Source organism: Giraffa tippelskirchi, chromosome 11 (genome assembly GCF_054371585.1).
Source record: "Giraffa tippelskirchi isolate mGirTip1 chromosome 11, T2T-mGirTip1v1.2.pri, whole genome shotgun sequence".
Classification (NCBI taxonomy): domain Eukaryota; kingdom Metazoa; phylum Chordata; class Mammalia; order Artiodactyla; family Giraffidae; genus Giraffa; species Giraffa tippelskirchi.
In genome coordinates this window covers 76,472,544-76,488,080 of record NC_137285.1, presented here as the reverse complement: position 1 = coordinate 76,488,080, position 15,537 = coordinate 76,472,544, and the positions used below count along the sequence as shown (strand labels likewise).

Genomic DNA, 15,537 nt, shown 5'->3' with positions numbered 1-15,537 from the left:
GACTTTGCTGTGAGTATTAGAAATGCAAGTGACTTCTCTTCCCCTTCCTCCCTGTCCATGTCTCAGAGCCACCGGGAAACAGAGGCCTCATCCACGGTCACACAGGCCTGAGGGGGTGCAACTAGACTGTTGTTTCTTCAGGCCCTCAGTGCTGGACATCATCCGGGATACTCTGTGTGTGTCTTCCTCCGTCTGGTGTCCCTTCAGACCTTTCCCTAGTTTTCACAGGCTTGTTGTGTTGGCGTTCTTTGTCTGTTTGGAGACACATCCTTGATAAGCTTTGTGTTTCCACTCATTCGTCTCACGATGTATGACCTGTCTTTTGCTTTTGTAATGAGGTCTTTCCCACAGTAGATATCTTTGATTTTGCAAAGTCCACTGTATTCTCTGGGTTTTTTTTGTGGACTGCCTTTTAGTTTTGTGTGTGAAGACTCAAAGCACGTGTCCGGTTTCTGCTCATTGTTCTTCTAGATTTGTGACAAGTTTTCATGGAAAGTTTGTCTAGGGATAACTGGAAGTGAACTCGGTGTAAGGTGTCAAGTCTCCATCTCCATTCATGTCATCCCCTGCAGTTTCCAATTCCCTGTTCCTGAGTGGTTTTGGAGATCTTGTGGGAAGGTTGGTTGCATTGGAGTTTGCCTTTCCACCTTGATTCGATTCACACTGTTCTGCCCTCAGGGACACTGTCAAGGGGGAGTGAGGAGCAGCCTGCACTTCCAGCAGTGACCACACGGTGGGGCGAGTGCTGCTCTCCCCTCTGGGAGCCCCAGGCCACAGGCATCCCAGTGAGGAGCCAGCTCTGTGCTCAGCTGAAAGGAGTTAGTCTCTCAGGAGCCTCGGAGCCCTTGCCTTTGGATCACCCAGGGTGGGCATTTACTGGGACAGAAAAAATTGCCCTGAATTCCATGGACGGAAGAGCCTGGCTGTGTAGAGTTGGTGAGTTGCCGTGAATCAGACACAACTGAGGACACAAAAATTCAATAGATTAAAACACATTTTGGGGGTGGGGGGGAGTGAAAGTGGGTGATGTGGGTTTTTTTGTCTTATATAATAGCCAAGGGAAATCTAGTTTAAACCTAAATTCACATAGATGGGAAAGGTATAGCTCTCCGTCACCCTATTTAAAAAAAAAAAAAAAACTACTAAACTTTTCTGAAAGTTTATTTAGTAGCTTCCTTGAGCAGTTTATTGTGGAGCATTTTTTTTTTCTGTGACAGTGGCCTCATTAAAAATTATGGTTTGCCTTTAGTGGATAATTTTGTTCATTGGTTTCTTAGAGAACCTTGGTAATCTTTGAGTTTCCTGGGGAGTATGGTCACATGACCTGGCCCTGGCCAATCGGTGCGTTCCACCTCCCTGGCCACTGTGATTGGCTCCGGGCTGGGGCAGTGCCCAATCGGGGCCCAGGGCCGGGCCTCACGTTGGAAGCCAGGGGAAGACGAGCTCTCGTCCTGCTGGGGTAGGGGAAGGGGTGGGGCCGGGGGAGGTCAGGCTCCAGCAGTGGGAGGGGCTTGAGGTCCGCCTGCGGCAGTTGGTGACGTTCCTGCTCCCCTCAGGGCAGAGCCGCCGGCCTGAGAATGAGGGCGCTGCTGAGCCCAGGGGCTGGGATGGCCCGTTGCTGCTGTGGTCCCAGAGCTCCACCCGAGACCTGAGGGAAGCCGTCTGCCCGTGAGTCCTCTCCCGCTTGTCTGTCAGCTTGTTTGAAGCATGCTGGGTTTTCTGCCCAGCTGGCTAAGGGGAGTCCCTGGAAATGCAAGGGTGTGGGTTTTGGCAGACTTCAGGGAAGACATGCCAGATGAGCCTGGGAGACTCCAGCTTAAGCTGGATTCAGGAGATATCTCTTCGGGCCAGCTAGTAATTGTAGGATAAGCCTAATGAGTCTTCACAGGATGAAGAGAGTAACGTGCCAAGGTAGCAATTGATGTCCTCATTCGAGAGGATGAAGCTGGTGCTCAGAGAAGGGGGGAACTTGGCCACAGCAAGGAGGTGTGCACCCAGACAGAACCCCCCAGATCCGGCCATTGGAGCTCAGGGAGGCCACTGGTGTGGCTTGTCCCTGTGGCAGGGCCCGAGGCAGGCAGCCCACCCTGATTCCTGCGGGGGCCTGACTTGGGAAGTGCCATCTGGTAGCTTTGAGACTCACCAAACCAAATTGCACTGGAGAGAGGAGGGACACCTTCCTTCATCCACCCCCCACCCCCGCCGGATTCCCACATACCCTGACCCCTTTCTCTCGATTTCGGAGCCATTTCCAGAGTCCCGCTCATATGACCTCATTTGAAGTGCACTGTGGACGGGCTGCCATCTGCAGCTGCTACCACAGCAGCCAAGGGCTTTAGCTCCCGACTACCTCCCTTCCTTTGGAACTTGGGGGCCCTCTACTCCCCGCTTGCACACCACAGACCTTTGCTGAGGATTGTGGGGACCCTCACTCAGTTTGCAGCACGTTGTAGCCATCCCTGTCCTCCCTTGAAACTCAGCTTGTGAGCTCCTTTGGAGCAGCGTGGCCCACCTGGCTGCAACGGAAGAGACACAGCTGACAGTGAAACAACAGCTTAGATCTGAGAGCCGGAAAGCTCTGTCAAAAGGGACCTCCCTCTTCACACCGTAGAGGCTGTAGGAGCCGCCAGGCTTTCGGAACCAGTGCTGGGGCCAAAATGACTCCACAGCTGTTTTCCTTCCTGGGGAGGGTTCTGGCTCGAGCGGGAATGGCTCAAGTCTGCTAAGGTTCTGAAAGCCCACTGTGTGCAGATTCACGGTACACAGAGAGGAAAAGGTGGAGTCCTAGCCTGGAGGTGGTCACAGCTCACGGATGAGCCAGGCAGGCAGGCAGGCAGGGCATGAGAACACCTGAGCTGCCTTCATGAGTGAATGGTGTGGGGGCAGAGGAAGAGAAGCCGGTCTGCTCCCTCGTGTGGTGCCCAGGGCAGGTTGTCCCCAGAGGAAACCCTTACGACGGTGAGGACTATCACTGCTGTTTCCCAAGGGGTTCCGTCGGTGCGTGTCTTCCCCGGAGCGGTCAGGCCGTCTCTCAAGTACACTGGCCATGGGCATTGCCTCTCCTTGGAACTTCCCATGTGTTTCTCTTTTTTATGGAACAGTGATTTTCTAGAGTGGTTCTGGGCCACAAGGATGTTGGGTCATTTTCTAGCCTTCTGTCATGAAGAACGCTTTCCTGGGCATGGGGGTGGTTTGTTGTTCCAGCTCCCTTTCTTGGCTTCTTTTGGGAGCTGGTGCAACAAGAGGAGCTCAGCCTCTGCCTTCTGGCTGAGATGTCACCCTTCAAACAGCAATGCCTGCCTGGAGATAATGATGGCAGTTGCCAAAAGGGCTTCGTTTGGCACATGGTATCTTGAAAGGACGTACACCGTCCTTTCAGCTATCAAAGGCTAGTTCAAATGACATAAAAATGAGAACTCTCCAATGGAGTCTTACAGTAGGTGGAGAGTCCGAAAAACACTCCTTCAGTCATTTCGCTGAGAGTCATTGATTGGGGACACCAAGAATATAGGAAGGAATGCAGAAAGAAAAGATGAAATTGTGTTCAGGATCGGGGGGAGGGATGAACAGGGCGTGCTTGCCTTGAATCCAGGCTTTGTTGGGGGGTGGGGCATAAAGATGGAACGGGTCTGAAACTACAAAGTGGTGATGGTAACACAGTATCACCAGAGTTACACAACAGTGTTCCCAGATTGCAACAATGATGAAACAGTTTACTAATCCCAACTTAACCAACAAAAATCCAGGAAACCATACAAAAAATAAAACATCACCAGAAAGGTGGAAACAAACCACATGCAAAGCAGTTCAGGGGAAAGGAACTCCATGTCCCCTGGGGGCAGACCGAGTTGCCGGCATCCACGGTGAGCAGACAGGGATGGAGGCTGCAGAGCCGACCGCTCCCCTGGACGTGGTGTTTCCGGTAAGGGCTCTGGGTCTCTGTCCAGAGCGGGGGCTCTTTCTCCCTGCAGGGCTGGGTGAGTCATCGTGGGCGTCTGGGTGTTGCGCGGGAGCCAGGGCAGGCTCTCCCTGCCGAGGCGGTGACTCTTCCTCTGCCTCGGGTTCTCTTGCCAAAGCCCGAGCAGGTAGAGGTGCACGTGGAGGTGGAGGTTCTCGCTGAGGGGGTGGGACATCAGTGCCTGGGGCTGGGGGTCCTGCAGGCACGGAGATCCGATCTGCCCGGTGTGCTGGCCAGTACCCAGCTGGCCTGGTGTCTCTGCGAGGGCAAGTCTCGCTTCTCCATCTGCCCTCGGTGGATCCCTGGGTCCTGCACCTGGAGCCACCACCTGTGTGGGGACAGGTCTGGGAAGTGGAGCCTGGTTCCAGTTGGAGGCCGGTGCTAGAGCTGGGGGAGAAGCAAAGTTTGCCCACAGGCCAGCCTTGGCATGTGCGTACCCCGGGACAGAAACCTTCCAAGAGGTTCCCAAAGAATACCCAGCGTCAGATGTCTTTTGGGACTGAAGTGTGCAAGATGGGGGGCGGGGGGTGTGAGGCCAGCGCTTGCTGCAGGCCCAGCAGCAGCTTTCGAGGACTCGTCCCTGTGTAGCTCAGCACCCCTCCCCACACACTCCCGTGCACCAGCCCCAGCGTCCTCACCTCTGTGCTGTGGCGTGCTGGGCTCCAGGTCCTCCTGGTGCCTCAGAGGCCGGGGTTCTCTGGACTCTGGGTCGGAGCCGGGTGTGCTGAGCTCCGTGGAAGCCTCAGACTGGGCCGCCGGCTGTATCCTGGGCGGTGTCTCGGCAGCAGGCCTTCCCCACCTCCGCGTCTCCCCCGGTGGGGCTGATGCCTCCGTGGGCACGCTGACCTGGAGCCTGCACTGGGCCTCACGGGCGGGCGGGTGGTGCTCCGACCCCTCCCTCTGGGAGCTGGATGGGGTGTCCCCGTCCTCGGCCTCATCACGTGGGAAGCTCTGCAACGACAGTGACCGTCAGCCAGCCATGCTGGGAGTTTTCCGAGCTGGGCCTGGCCAGTGGAGCCGCTGCTTCTGCCTGCTCGAACTTCTCTTCCCAGAAGGGTCAGAGACGTGTGTCTGCTCAGATCCCCACCCGGGAGGAAAGAGACCCATCTGAGGGTGTGAGGTCAGCCTGGCCGGTCGGCGCTGCCCACACTCTCCCCATCCCGCCCAGCCTGCTCTCCCCTGGGGTGTGGGCACAACTTGTCCACAGGCTTCTGACCCCACATCCGCCTGGGCTTCCTTGAGGGAGACACAGCCCGAGAAACCCGCATCCCCACACACAGGCAAAGGACCCGGTGTTTCCGGGTGGCATGGGAGAGGTGGCCTGGCCCGGCCTGGGGCTCCCCGTGTTACCTTTCTGTTTCTCCGGGCAAAGGGCCAGAGGCCTCTCGGGGGTGTCCTGAGCCAACGTCGACAGGGTGCCCACGCACACTGCCTGTGAGCTCTCCTGAGGCCCCGGCCTCTGGGCAGGGGCAAACAGCAGAACATCTTGGCAGCAAGTGATCTGGCTGGGGGCTCCTCTCCGCTCTGGAGGCCTGGATACCCGGATTGCGGGTTCTGTTGGGTTCTGTTGCCGGCAGGTGACATCATTTCCTGGGGTTCGTGCTGAGGTCCCTTCCTCAAAACTTCCCAAGGGAATCTCTGGGTTTCTGACTGCTCGACCACCCCCCTTAGGCCATGTGCAGGCACAATGACACCCACACGGCCCAGCCCACAGCCCTGGGGAGGCCTGGGTTCAGCCAGGGCCTGAGCTCCGAGGACCATGCTGCTCTCAGACCAGGCTCCTTCTTCTCATAAGTGGTGTGGCCCTGGACAAGCATATGCCCCTCAGGGTTGCCCCAGTCTCTCCATCTGCAGAGTGGGGGTCATTCTCCCATCTGCTTCCTAGGTCTGTCGGCCTACGAGCAGCTCCATGCCTTTCCACCTGGGGCCGATATCACGTGGAGCTCGTGCGCTGAGACTTCAGAAAGAAAGATTCCATCCAGGGCTGACACAGCACAGAATGGGGCAGAACGAGGCCTGGATGCGCCGTGGAACCCAGGAAAAGGCACTCCCCCTCCTGACTGTTTTGAGACCCCGCATCCAAGTTGGAGGACCGAAAGGAAGACTCGAAGGTCTCCCTCTCTTATAGAAAAGAGTAGCCAACTTTCTGGTCCTCTGTTTCCATTGAGATTCTGTTCAAGGGTCCCAGCTCGGCTTCTGCGGGTGGCTGAGCTTCTAATGGCTCCCTGCGTTCTTGTCTTTTCCTCTCCAAACCTTCCGTCCTTTTCCCCCTTCTGGGGTGGAAGGGCGCTGTCATTGCTTCTACCTTCGAGACAGATTGAGGAAAAGTCTGGACCATCGACTCCTTTCCTCTCTTTGGTTCCGTGTCTCTCTCTGGCTGTGTCCCTCTCTTTTCCTTTCTCAATTCCGTCTGTGTCTTCCTCTTTCTCTCTCGTGTGTGGATGGATGGATGGATGCTAGGGATGCACATGTATATGATTAGATGAGGGTTATGTTTTAGGGATAGGTTAGAGGGAGAGAAAGGCTTTAGGTCAGAGTTGGTCATGGGGGAAGGGTCAAGGGTGGTGGTGGTGTTTCTTGGAATCTGAGTGCTGTGCATTCTTCGTCTCTTTCCATATGAACCCCTTCTCAGATACACCACTTGCAAGGAGTCTCTCGTGTTCCGTTTCCTATCTTTTGCATTTGTGAATGCTTAGCTTCTCCGTTGTGAAGAGGTTCCATTGGATGGAAACCCAGTGGTGTACTTCGTTTACCTCTTTCCCTTACTTGAAGAGACCCATTTCGACCTCCGCCCAGCAAATGGCAAGGAGACTCTGATGTTAAGGAGCCTTTGACCTACGCTTCTTTCTAGCTATCTCATGACATCAGTCTTTAGGGTGAGGTTTTTCCCCGATATTGAGGTGGTATGAGATCAAAACCAATAGCGTTCTTCAGATGTAGCTGTCTGGTTTTCCCATGGACATTGATTGAAGAGGCTTTCTTGTTCCCATTTGGATATTCTCCCCGTCTGTGTCAGAGATGAGTTGACCATGGATGCTGGGGTTTGTTTCTGGACCCTCAACTTTATTCCATCGATCTGGATCTGTGTGTGTTGTTGTATTCCCAATAGCATACTGTCCTGCTGCTGCTGCTGCGGCTAAGTCACTTCAGTCGTGTCTGACTCTGCATGACCCCGTGGCCTGCAGCCTACCAGGCTCCTCCGTCCAGGACATTTTCCAGGCAAGAGTACTGGAGTGGGTCGCCATTGCCTCCTCCGATACTCTCCTGAGGATCCTAGTTTGGTCGTCTAATTTCCTTTCACACAACCTTGGATGTCCGTATCGGGGCTTTTTCGTCGGATTGTATTGACAATGTAGGCTCTTTTCTGTTTCCGTACCCCTTTTGCAATTCTTTGTTCGGTGCGAAAATGCATTGGCATTTTGGGAGGAATAGCATGGAAGCTGTGGATTGCCATGTGGGGCTGTGACATGATTTTCCCAGTAGGAATTCTTTCAAGCCCTGAGCACAGCTTCTCTTTCCAGTGATTGGTGTGGGCTTGATCTTCCTCCTTCCATCTCTCGCCGTTTTGTGAGAACAGGTCCATCCTTCCCTTCTGGGGTAGATGGACTCGTGGGTATCACTTCAGTGAATGGCATTGTCAGTGGGGGTGATAATTCCCTTCTCATTGGAAGACTTTGCTGTGAGTATTAGAAATGCAAGTGACTTCTCTTCCCCTTCCTCCCTGTCCATGTCTCAGAGCCACCGGGAAACAGAGGCCTCATCCACGGTCACACAGGCCTGAGGGGGTGCAACTAGACTGTTGTTTCTTCAGGCCCTCAGTGCTGGACATCATCCGGGATACTCTGTGTGTGTCTTCCTCCGTCTGGTGTCCCTTCAGACCTTTCCCTAGTTTTCACAGGCTTGTTGTGTTGGCGTTCTTTGTCTGTTTGGAGACACATCCTTGATAAGCTTTGTGTTTCCACTCATTCGTCTCGCGATGTATGACCTGTCTTTTGCTTTTGTAATGAGGTCTTTCCCACAGTAGATATCTTTGATTTTGCAAAGTCCACTGTATTCTCTGGGTTTTTTTTGTGGACTGCCTTTTAGTTTTGTGTGTGAAGACTCAAAGCACGTGTCCGGTTTCTGCTCATTGTTCTTCTAGATTTGTGACAAGTTTTCATGGAAAGTTTGTCTAGGGATAACTGGAAGTGAACTCGGTGTAAGGTGTCAAGTCTCCATCTCCATTCATGTCATCCCCTGCAGTTTCCAATTCCCTGTTCCTGAGTGGTTTTGGAGACCTTGTGGAAGGTTGGTTGCATTGGAGTTTGCATTTCCACCTTGATTCGATTCACACTGTTCTGCCCTCAGGGACACAGTCAAGGGGTGTGAGGAGCAGCCTGCATTTCCAGCAGTGACCACACGGTGGGGCGAGTGCTGCTCTCCCCTCTGGGAGCCCCAGGCCACAGGCATCCCAGTGAGGAGCCAGCTCTGTGCTCAGCTGAAAGGAGTTAGTCTCTCAGGAGCCTCGGAGCCCTTGCCTTTGGATCACCCAGGGTGGGCATTTACTGGGACAGAAAAAATTGCCCTGAATTCCATGGACGGAAGAGCCTGGCTGTGTAGAGTTGGTGAGTTGCCGTGAATCAGACACAACTGAGGACACAAAAATTCAATAGATTGAAACACATTTTGGGGGTGGGGGGGAGTGAAAGTGGGTGATGTGGGTTTTTTTGTCTTATATAATAGCCAAGGGAAATCTAGTTTAAACCTAAATTCACATAGATGGGAAAGGTATAGCTCTCCGTCACCCTATTTAAAAAAAAAAAAAAACTACTAAACTTTTCTGAAAGTTTATTTAGTAGCTTCCTTGAGCAGTTTATTGTGGAGCATTTTTTTTTTTCTGTGACATTGGCCTCATTAAAAATTATGGTTTGCCTTTAGTGGATAATTTTGTTCATTGGTTTCTGAGAGAACCTTGGTAATCTTTGAGTTTCCTGGGGAGTATGGTCACATGACCTGGCCCTGGCCAATCGGTGCGTTCCACCTCCCTGGCCACTGTGATTGGCTCCGGGCTGGGGCAGTGCCCAATCGGGGCCCAGGGCCGGGCCTCACGTTGGAAGCCAGGGGAAGACGAGCTCTCGTCCTGCTGGGGTAGGGGAAGGGGTGGGGCCGGGGGAGGTCAGGCTCCAGCAGTGGGAGGGGCTTGAGGTCCGCCTGCGGCAGTTGGTGACGTTCCTGCTCCCCTCAGGGCAGAGCCGCCGGCCTGAGAATGAGGGCGCTGCTGAGCCCAGGGGCTGGGATGGCCCGTTGCTGCTGTGGTCCCAGAGCTCCACCCGAGACCTGAGGGAAGCCGTCTGCCCGTGAGTCCTCTCCCGCTTGTCTGTCAGCTTGTTTGAAGCATGCTGGGTTTTCTGCCCAGCTGGCTAAGGGGAGTCCCTGGAAATGCAAGGGTGTGGGTTTTGGCAGACTTCAGGGAAGACATGCCAGATGAGCCTGGGAGACTCCAGCTTAAGCTGGATTCAGGAGATATCTCTTCGGGCCAGCTAGTAATTGTAGGATAAGCCTAATGAGTCTTCACAGGATGAAGAGAGTAACGTGCCAAGGTAGCAATTGATGTCCTCATTCGAGAGGATGAAGCTGGTGCTCAGAGAAGGGGGGAACTTGGCCACAGCAAGGAGGTGTGCACCCAGACAGAACCCCCCAGATCCGGCCATTGGAGCTCAGGGAGGCCACTGGTGTGGCTTGTCCCTGTGGCAGGGCCCGAGGCAGGCAGCCCACCCTGATTCCTGCGGGGGCCTGACTTGGGAAGTGCCATCTGGTAGCTTTGAGACTCACCAAACCAAATTGCACTGGAGATAGGAGGGACACCTTCCTTCATCCACCCCCCACCCCCGCTGGATTCCCACATACCCTGACCCCTTTCTCTCGATTTCGGAGCCATTTCCAGAGTCCTGCTCATATGACCTCATTTGAAGTGCACTGTGGACGGGCTGCCATCTGCAGCTGCTACCACAGCAGCCAAGGGCTTTAGCTCCCGACTACCTCCCTTCCTTTGGAACTTGGGGGCCCTCTACTCCCCACTTGCACACCACAGACCTTTGCTGAGGATTGTGGGGACCCTCACTCAGTTTGCAGCACGTTGTAGCCATCCCTGTCCTCCCTTGAAACTCAGCTTGTGAGCTCCTTTGGAGCAGCGTGGCCCACCTGGCTGCAACGGAAGAGACACAGCTGACAGTGAAACAACAGCTTAGATCTGAGAGCCGGAAAGCTCTGTCAAAAGGGACCTCCCTCTTCACACCGTAGAGGCTGTAGGAGCCGCCAGGCTTTCGGAACCAGTGCTGGGGCCAAAATGACTCCACAGCTGTTTTCCTTCCTGGGGAGGGTTCTGGCTCGAGTGGGAATGGCTCAAGTCTCCTAAGGTTCTGAAAGCCCACTGTGTGCAGATTCACGGTACACAGAGAGGAAAAGGTGGAGTCCTAGCCTGGAGGTGGTCACAGCTCACGGATGAGCCAGGCAGGCAGGCAGGCAGGGCATGAGAACACCTGAGCTGCCTTCATGAGTGAATGGTGTGGGGGCAGAGGAAGAGAAGCCAGTCTGCTCCCTCGTGTGGTGCCCAGGGCAGGTTGTCCCCAGAGGAAACCCTTACGATGGTGAGGACTATCACTGCTGTTTCCCAAGGGGTTCCGTCGGTGCGTGTCTTCCCCGGAGCGGTCAGGCCGTCTCTCAAGTACACTGGCCATGGGCATTGCCTCTCCTTGGAACTTCCCATGTGTTTCTCTTTTTTATGGAACAGTGATTTTCTAGAGTGGTTCTGGGCCACAAGGATGTTGGGTCATTTTCTAGCCTTCTGTCATGAAGAACGCTTTCCTGGGCATGGGGGTGGTTTGTTGTTCCAGCTCCCTTTCTTGGCTTCTTTTGGGAGCTGGTGCAACAAGAGGAGCTCAGCCTCTGCCTTCTGGCTGAGATGTCACCCTTCAAACAGCAATGCCTGCCTGGAGATAATGATGGCAGTTGCCAAAAGGGCTTCGTTTGGCACATGGTATCTTGAAAGGACGTACACCGTCCTTTCAGCTATCAAAGGCTAGTTCAAATGACATAAAAATGAGAACTCTCCAATGGAGTCTTACAGTAGGTGGAGAGTCCGAAAAACACTCCTTCAGTCATTTCGCTGAGAGTCATTGATTGGGGACACCAAGAATATAGGAAGGAATGCAGAAAGAAAAGATGAAATTGTGTTCAGGATCGGGGGGAGGGATGAACAGGGCGTGCTTGCCTTGAATCCAGGCTTTGTTGGGGGGTGGGGCATAAAGATGGAACGGGTCTGAAACTACAAAGTGGTGATGGTAACACAGTATCACCAGAGTTACACAACAGTGTTCCCAGATTGCAACAATGATGAAACAGTTTACTAATCCCAACTTAACCAACAAAAATCCAGGAAACCATACAAAAAATAAAACATCACCAGAAAGGTGGAAACAAACCACATGCAAAGCAGTTCAGGGGAAAGGAACTCCATGTCCCCTGGGGGCAGACCGAGTTGCCGGCATCCACGGTGAGCAGACAGGGATGGAGGCTGCAGAGCCGACCGCTCCCCTGGACGTGGTGTTTCCGGTAAGGGCTCTGGGTCTCTGTCCAGAGCGGGGGCTCTTTCTCCCTGCAGGGCTGGGTGAGTCATCGTGGGCGTCTGGGTGTTGCGCGGGAGCCAGGGCAGGCTCTCCCTGCCGAGGCGGTGACTCTTCCTCTGCCTCGGGTTCTCTTGCTAAAGCCCGAGCAGGTAGAGGTGCACGTGGAGGTGGAGGTTCTCGCTGAGGGGGTGGGACATCAGTGCCTGGGGCTGGGGGTCCTGCAGGCACGGAGATCCGATCTGCCCGGTGTGCTGGCCAGTACCCAGCTGGCCTGGTGTCTCTGCGAGGGCAAGTCTCGCTTCTCCATCTGCCCTCGGTGGATCCCTGGGTCCTGCACCTGGAGCCACCACCTGTGTGGGGACAGGTCTGGGAAGTGGAGCCTGGTTCCAGTTGGAGGCCAGTGCTAGAGCTGGGGGAGAAGCAAAGTTTGCCCACAGGCCAGCCTTGGCATGTGCGTACCCCGGGACAGAAACCTTCCAAGAGGTTCCCAAAGAATACCCAGCGTCAGATGTCTTTTGGGACTGAAGTGTGCAAGATGGGGGGCGGGGGGTGTGAGGCCAGCGCTTGCTGCAGGCCCAGCAGCAGCTTTCGAGGACTCGTCCCTGTGTAGCTCAGCACCCCTCCCCACACACTCCCGTGCACCAGCCCCAGCGTCCTCACCTCTGTGCTGTGGCGTGCTGGGCTCCAGGTCCTCCTGGTGCCTCAGAGGCCGGGGTTCTCTGGACTCTGGGTCGGAGCCGGGTGTGCTGAGCTCCGTGGAAGCCTCAGACTGGGCCGCCGGCTGTATCCTGGGCGGTGTCTCGGCAGCAGGCCTTCCCCACCTCCGCGTCTCCCCCGGTGGGGCTGATGCCTCCGTGGGCACGCTGACCTGGAGCCTGCACTGGGCCTCACGGGCGGGCGGGTGGTGCTCCGACCCCTCCCTCTGGGAGCTGGATGGGGTGTCCCCGTCCTCGGCCTCATCACGTGGGAAGCTCTGCAACGACAGTGACCGTCAGCCAGCCATGCTGGGAGTTTTCCGAGCTGGGCCTGGCCAGTGGAGCCGCTGCTTCTGCCTGCTCGAACTTCTCTTCCCAGAAGGGTCAGAGACGTGTGTCTGCTCAGATCCCCACCCGGGAGGAAAGAGACCCATCTGAGGGTGTGAGGTCAGCCTGGCCGGTCGGCGCTGCCCACACTCTCCCCATCCCGCCCAGCCTGCTCTCCCCTGGGGTGTGGACACAACTTGTCCACAGGCTTCTGACCCCACATCCGCCTGGGCTTCCTTGAGGGAGACACAGCCCGAGAAACCCGCATCCCCACACACAGGCAAAGGACCCGGTGTTTCCGGGTGGCATGGGAGAGGTGGCCTGGCCCGGCCTGGGGCTCCCCGTGTTACCTTTCTGTTTCTCCGGGCAAAGGGCCAGAGGCCTCTCGGGGGTGTCCTGAGCCAACGTCGACAGGGTGCCCACGCACACTGCCTGTGAGCTCTCCTGAGGCCCCGGCCTCTGGGCAGGGGCAAACAGCAGAACATCTTGGCAGCAAGTGATCTGGCTGGGGGCTCCTCTCCGCTCTGGAGGCCTGGATACCCGGATTGCGGGTTCTGTTGGGTTCTGTTGCCGGCAGGTGACATCATTTCCTGGGGTTCGTGCTGAGGTCCCTTCCTCAAAACTTCCCAAGGGAATCTCTGGGTTTCTGACTGCTCGACCACCCCCCTTAGGCCATGTGCAGGCACAATGACACCCACACGGCCCAGCCCACAGCCCTGGGGAGGCCTGGGTTCAGCCAGGGCCTGAGCTCCGAGGACCATGCTGCTCTCAGACCAGGCTCCTTCTTCTCATAAGTGGTGTGGCCCTGGACAAGCATATGCCCCTCAGGGTTGCCCCAGTCTCTCCATCTGCAGAGTGGGGGTCATTCTCCCATCTGCTTCCTAGGTCTGTCGGCCTACGAGCAGCTCCATGCCTTTCCACCTGGGGCCGATATCACGTGGAGCTCGTGCGCTGAGACTTCCGAAAGAAAGATTCCATCCAGGGCTGACACAGCACAGAATGGGGCAGAACGAGGCCTGGATGCGCCGTGGAACCCAGGAAAAGGCACTCCCCCTCCTGACTGTTTTGAGACCCCGCATCCAAGTTGGAGGACCGAAAGGAAGACTCGAAGGTCTCCCTCTCTTATAGAAAAGAGTAGCCAACTTTCTGGTCCTCTGTTTCCATTGAGATTCTGTTCAAGGGTCCCAGCTCGGCTTCTGCGGGTGGCTGAGCTTCTAATGGCTCCCTGCGTTCTTGTCTTTTCCTCTCCAAACCTTCCGTCCTTTTCCCCCTTCTGGGGTGGAAGGGCGCTGTCATTGCTTCTACCTTCGAGACAGATTGAGGAATAGTCTGGACCATCGACTCCTTTCCTCTCTTTGGTTCCGTGTCTCTCTCTGGCTGTGTCCCTCTCTTTTCCTTTCTCAATTCCGTCTGTGTCTTCCTCTTTCTCTCTCGTGTGTGGATGGATGGATGGATGCTAGGGATGCACATGTATATGATTAGATGAGGGTTATGTTTTAGGGATAGGTTAGAGGGAGAGAAAGGCTTTAGGTCAGAGTTGGTCATGGGGGAAGGGTCAAGGGTGGTGGTGGTGTTTCTTGGAATCTGAGTGCTGTGCATTCTTCGTCTCTTTCCATATGAACCCCTTCTCAGATACACCACTTGCAAGGAGTCTCTCGTGTTCCGTTTCCTATCTTTTGCATTTGTGAATGCTTAGCTTCTCCGTTGTGAAGAGGTTCCATTGGATGGAAACCCAGTGGTGTACTTCGTTTACCTCTTTCCCTTACTTGAAGAGACCCATTTCGACCTCCGCCCAGCAAATGGCAAGGAGACTCTGATGTTAAGGAGCCTTTGACCTACGCTTCTTTCTAGCTATCTCATGACATCAGTCTTTAGGGTGAGGTTTTTCCCCGATATTGAGGTGGTATGAGATCAAAACCAATAGCGTTCTTCAGATGTAGCTGTCTGGTTTTCCCACGGACATTGATTGAAGAGGCTTTCTTGTTCCCATTTGGATATTCTCCCCGTCTGTGTCAGAGATGAGTTGACCATGGATGCTGGGGTTTGTTTCTGGACCCTCAACTTTATTCCATCGATCTGGATCTGTGTGTGTTGTTGTATTCCCAATAGCATACTGTCCTGCTGCTGCTGCTGCGGCTAAGTCACTTCAGTCGTGTCTGACTCTGCATGACCCCGTGGCCTGCAGCCTACCAGGCTCCTCCGTCCAGGACATTTTCCAGGCAAGAGTACTGGAGTGGGTCGCCATTGCCTCCTCCGATACTCTCCTGAGGATCCTAGTTTGGTCGTCTAATTTCCTTTCACACAACCTTGGATGTCCGTATCGGGGCTTTTTCGTCGGATTGTATTGACAATGTAGGCTCTTTTCTGTTTCCGTACCCCTTTTGCAATTCTTTGTTCGGTGCGAAAATGCATTGGCATTTTGGGAGGAATAGCATGGAAGCTGTGGATTGCCATGTGGGGCTGTGACATGATTTTCCCAGTAGGAATTCTTTCAAGCCCTGAGCACAGCTTCTCTTTCCAGTGATTGGTGTGGGCTTGATCTTCCTCCTTCCATCTCTCGCCGTTTTGTGAGAACAGGTCCATCCTTCCCTTCTGGGGTAGATGGACTCGTGGGTATCACTTCAGTGAATGGCATTGTCAGTGGGGGTGATAATTCCCTTCTCATTGGAAGACTTTGCTGTGAGTATTAGAAATGCAAGTGACTTCTCTTCCCCTTCCTCCCTGTCCATGTCTCAGAGCCACCGGGAAACAGAGGCCTCATCCACGGTCACACAGGCCTGAGGGGGTGCAACTAGACTGTTGTTTCTTCAGGCCCTCAGTGCTGGACATCATCCGGGATACTCTGTGTGTGTCTTCCTCCGTCTGGTGTCCCTTCAGACCTTTCCCTAGTTTTCACAGGCTTGTTGTGTTGGCGTTCTTTGTCTGTTTGGAGACACATCCTTGATAAGCTTTG

At 54.8% G+C, this 15,537-nt stretch overlaps 3 protein-coding genes across 4 annotated transcripts in view; 1 reads left to right on the top strand and 2 right to left on the bottom strand.

Annotated features, from left to right (window-relative positions):
- Positions 1-11,393, top strand: part of LOC145527547 (uncharacterized) — an 86,211-nt gene extending 74,818 nt beyond the window's left edge. Inside the window, exons 2-5 of one of the 2 annotated variants that reach the window (XM_081545649.1) lie at positions 679-936; positions 1,557-1,668; positions 8,306-8,562; positions 9,183-11,393. In XM_081545649.1, coding sequence (XP_081401775.1) covers positions 679-936; positions 1,557-1,668; positions 8,306-8,562; positions 9,183-9,298 — 743 coding nt within the window. In that variant the 3' untranslated portion in view covers positions 9,299-11,393. Of the gene's footprint in view, positions 1-678; positions 937-1,556; positions 3,768-8,305; positions 8,563-9,182 lie in introns of those variants that run through there. The other variant, XM_081545647.1, reaches the window with a different exon arrangement.
- LOC145527493 (uncharacterized) lies at positions 3,693-7,363 on the bottom strand. The gene is made up of 3 exons (XM_081545568.1): positions 5,309-7,363; positions 4,597-4,909; positions 3,693-4,286 (listed from the first exon to the last, which is right to left on the bottom strand). The coding sequence occupies exons 1-3, from the start codon at positions 5,717-5,719 to the stop codon at positions 3,808-3,810; spliced, it is 1,203 nt and encodes a 400-aa protein (XP_081401694.1). The 5' UTR covers positions 5,720-7,363; the 3' UTR covers positions 3,693-3,807.
- On the bottom strand, positions 11,319-13,512 carry LOC145527548 (uncharacterized). Its single transcript, XM_081545650.1, has 3 exons — positions 12,935-13,512; positions 12,223-12,535; positions 11,319-11,971 (listed from the first exon to the last, which is right to left on the bottom strand). The coding sequence occupies exons 1-3, from the start codon at positions 13,343-13,345 to the stop codon at positions 11,697-11,699; spliced, it is 999 nt and encodes a 332-aa protein (XP_081401776.1). The 5' UTR covers positions 13,346-13,512; the 3' UTR covers positions 11,319-11,696.
- Positions 13,513-15,537: the final 2,025 nt, after the last annotated feature.

Bases quoted from the DNA above. Each gene is read 5' to 3' on its own strand.
- LOC145527493 (XM_081545568.1), bottom strand. From the start codon at position 5,719: ATGGTCCTCGGAGCTCAGGCCCTGGCTGAACCCAGGCCTCCCCAGGGC. The intron at 4,910-5,308 runs GTAACACGGGGA...CTGTCGTTGCAG, and splicing joins TTGCCCGGAGAAACAGAAAG to AGCTTCCCACGTGATGAGGC. The intron at 4,287-4,596 runs GTGAGGACGCTG...GTCCCCACACAG, and splicing joins CAGCACGCCACAGCACAGAG to GTGGTGGCTCCAGGTGCAGG.
- LOC145527548 (XM_081545650.1), bottom strand. From the start codon at position 13,345: ATGGTCCTCGGAGCTCAGGCCCTGGCTGAACCCAGGCCTCCCCAGGGC. The intron at 12,536-12,934 runs GTAACACGGGGA...CTGTCGTTGCAG, and splicing joins TTGCCCGGAGAAACAGAAAG to AGCTTCCCACGTGATGAGGC. The intron at 11,972-12,222 runs GTGAGGACGCTG...CTTCTCCCCCAG, and splicing joins CAGCACGCCACAGCACAGAG to CTCTAGCACTGGCCTCCAAC.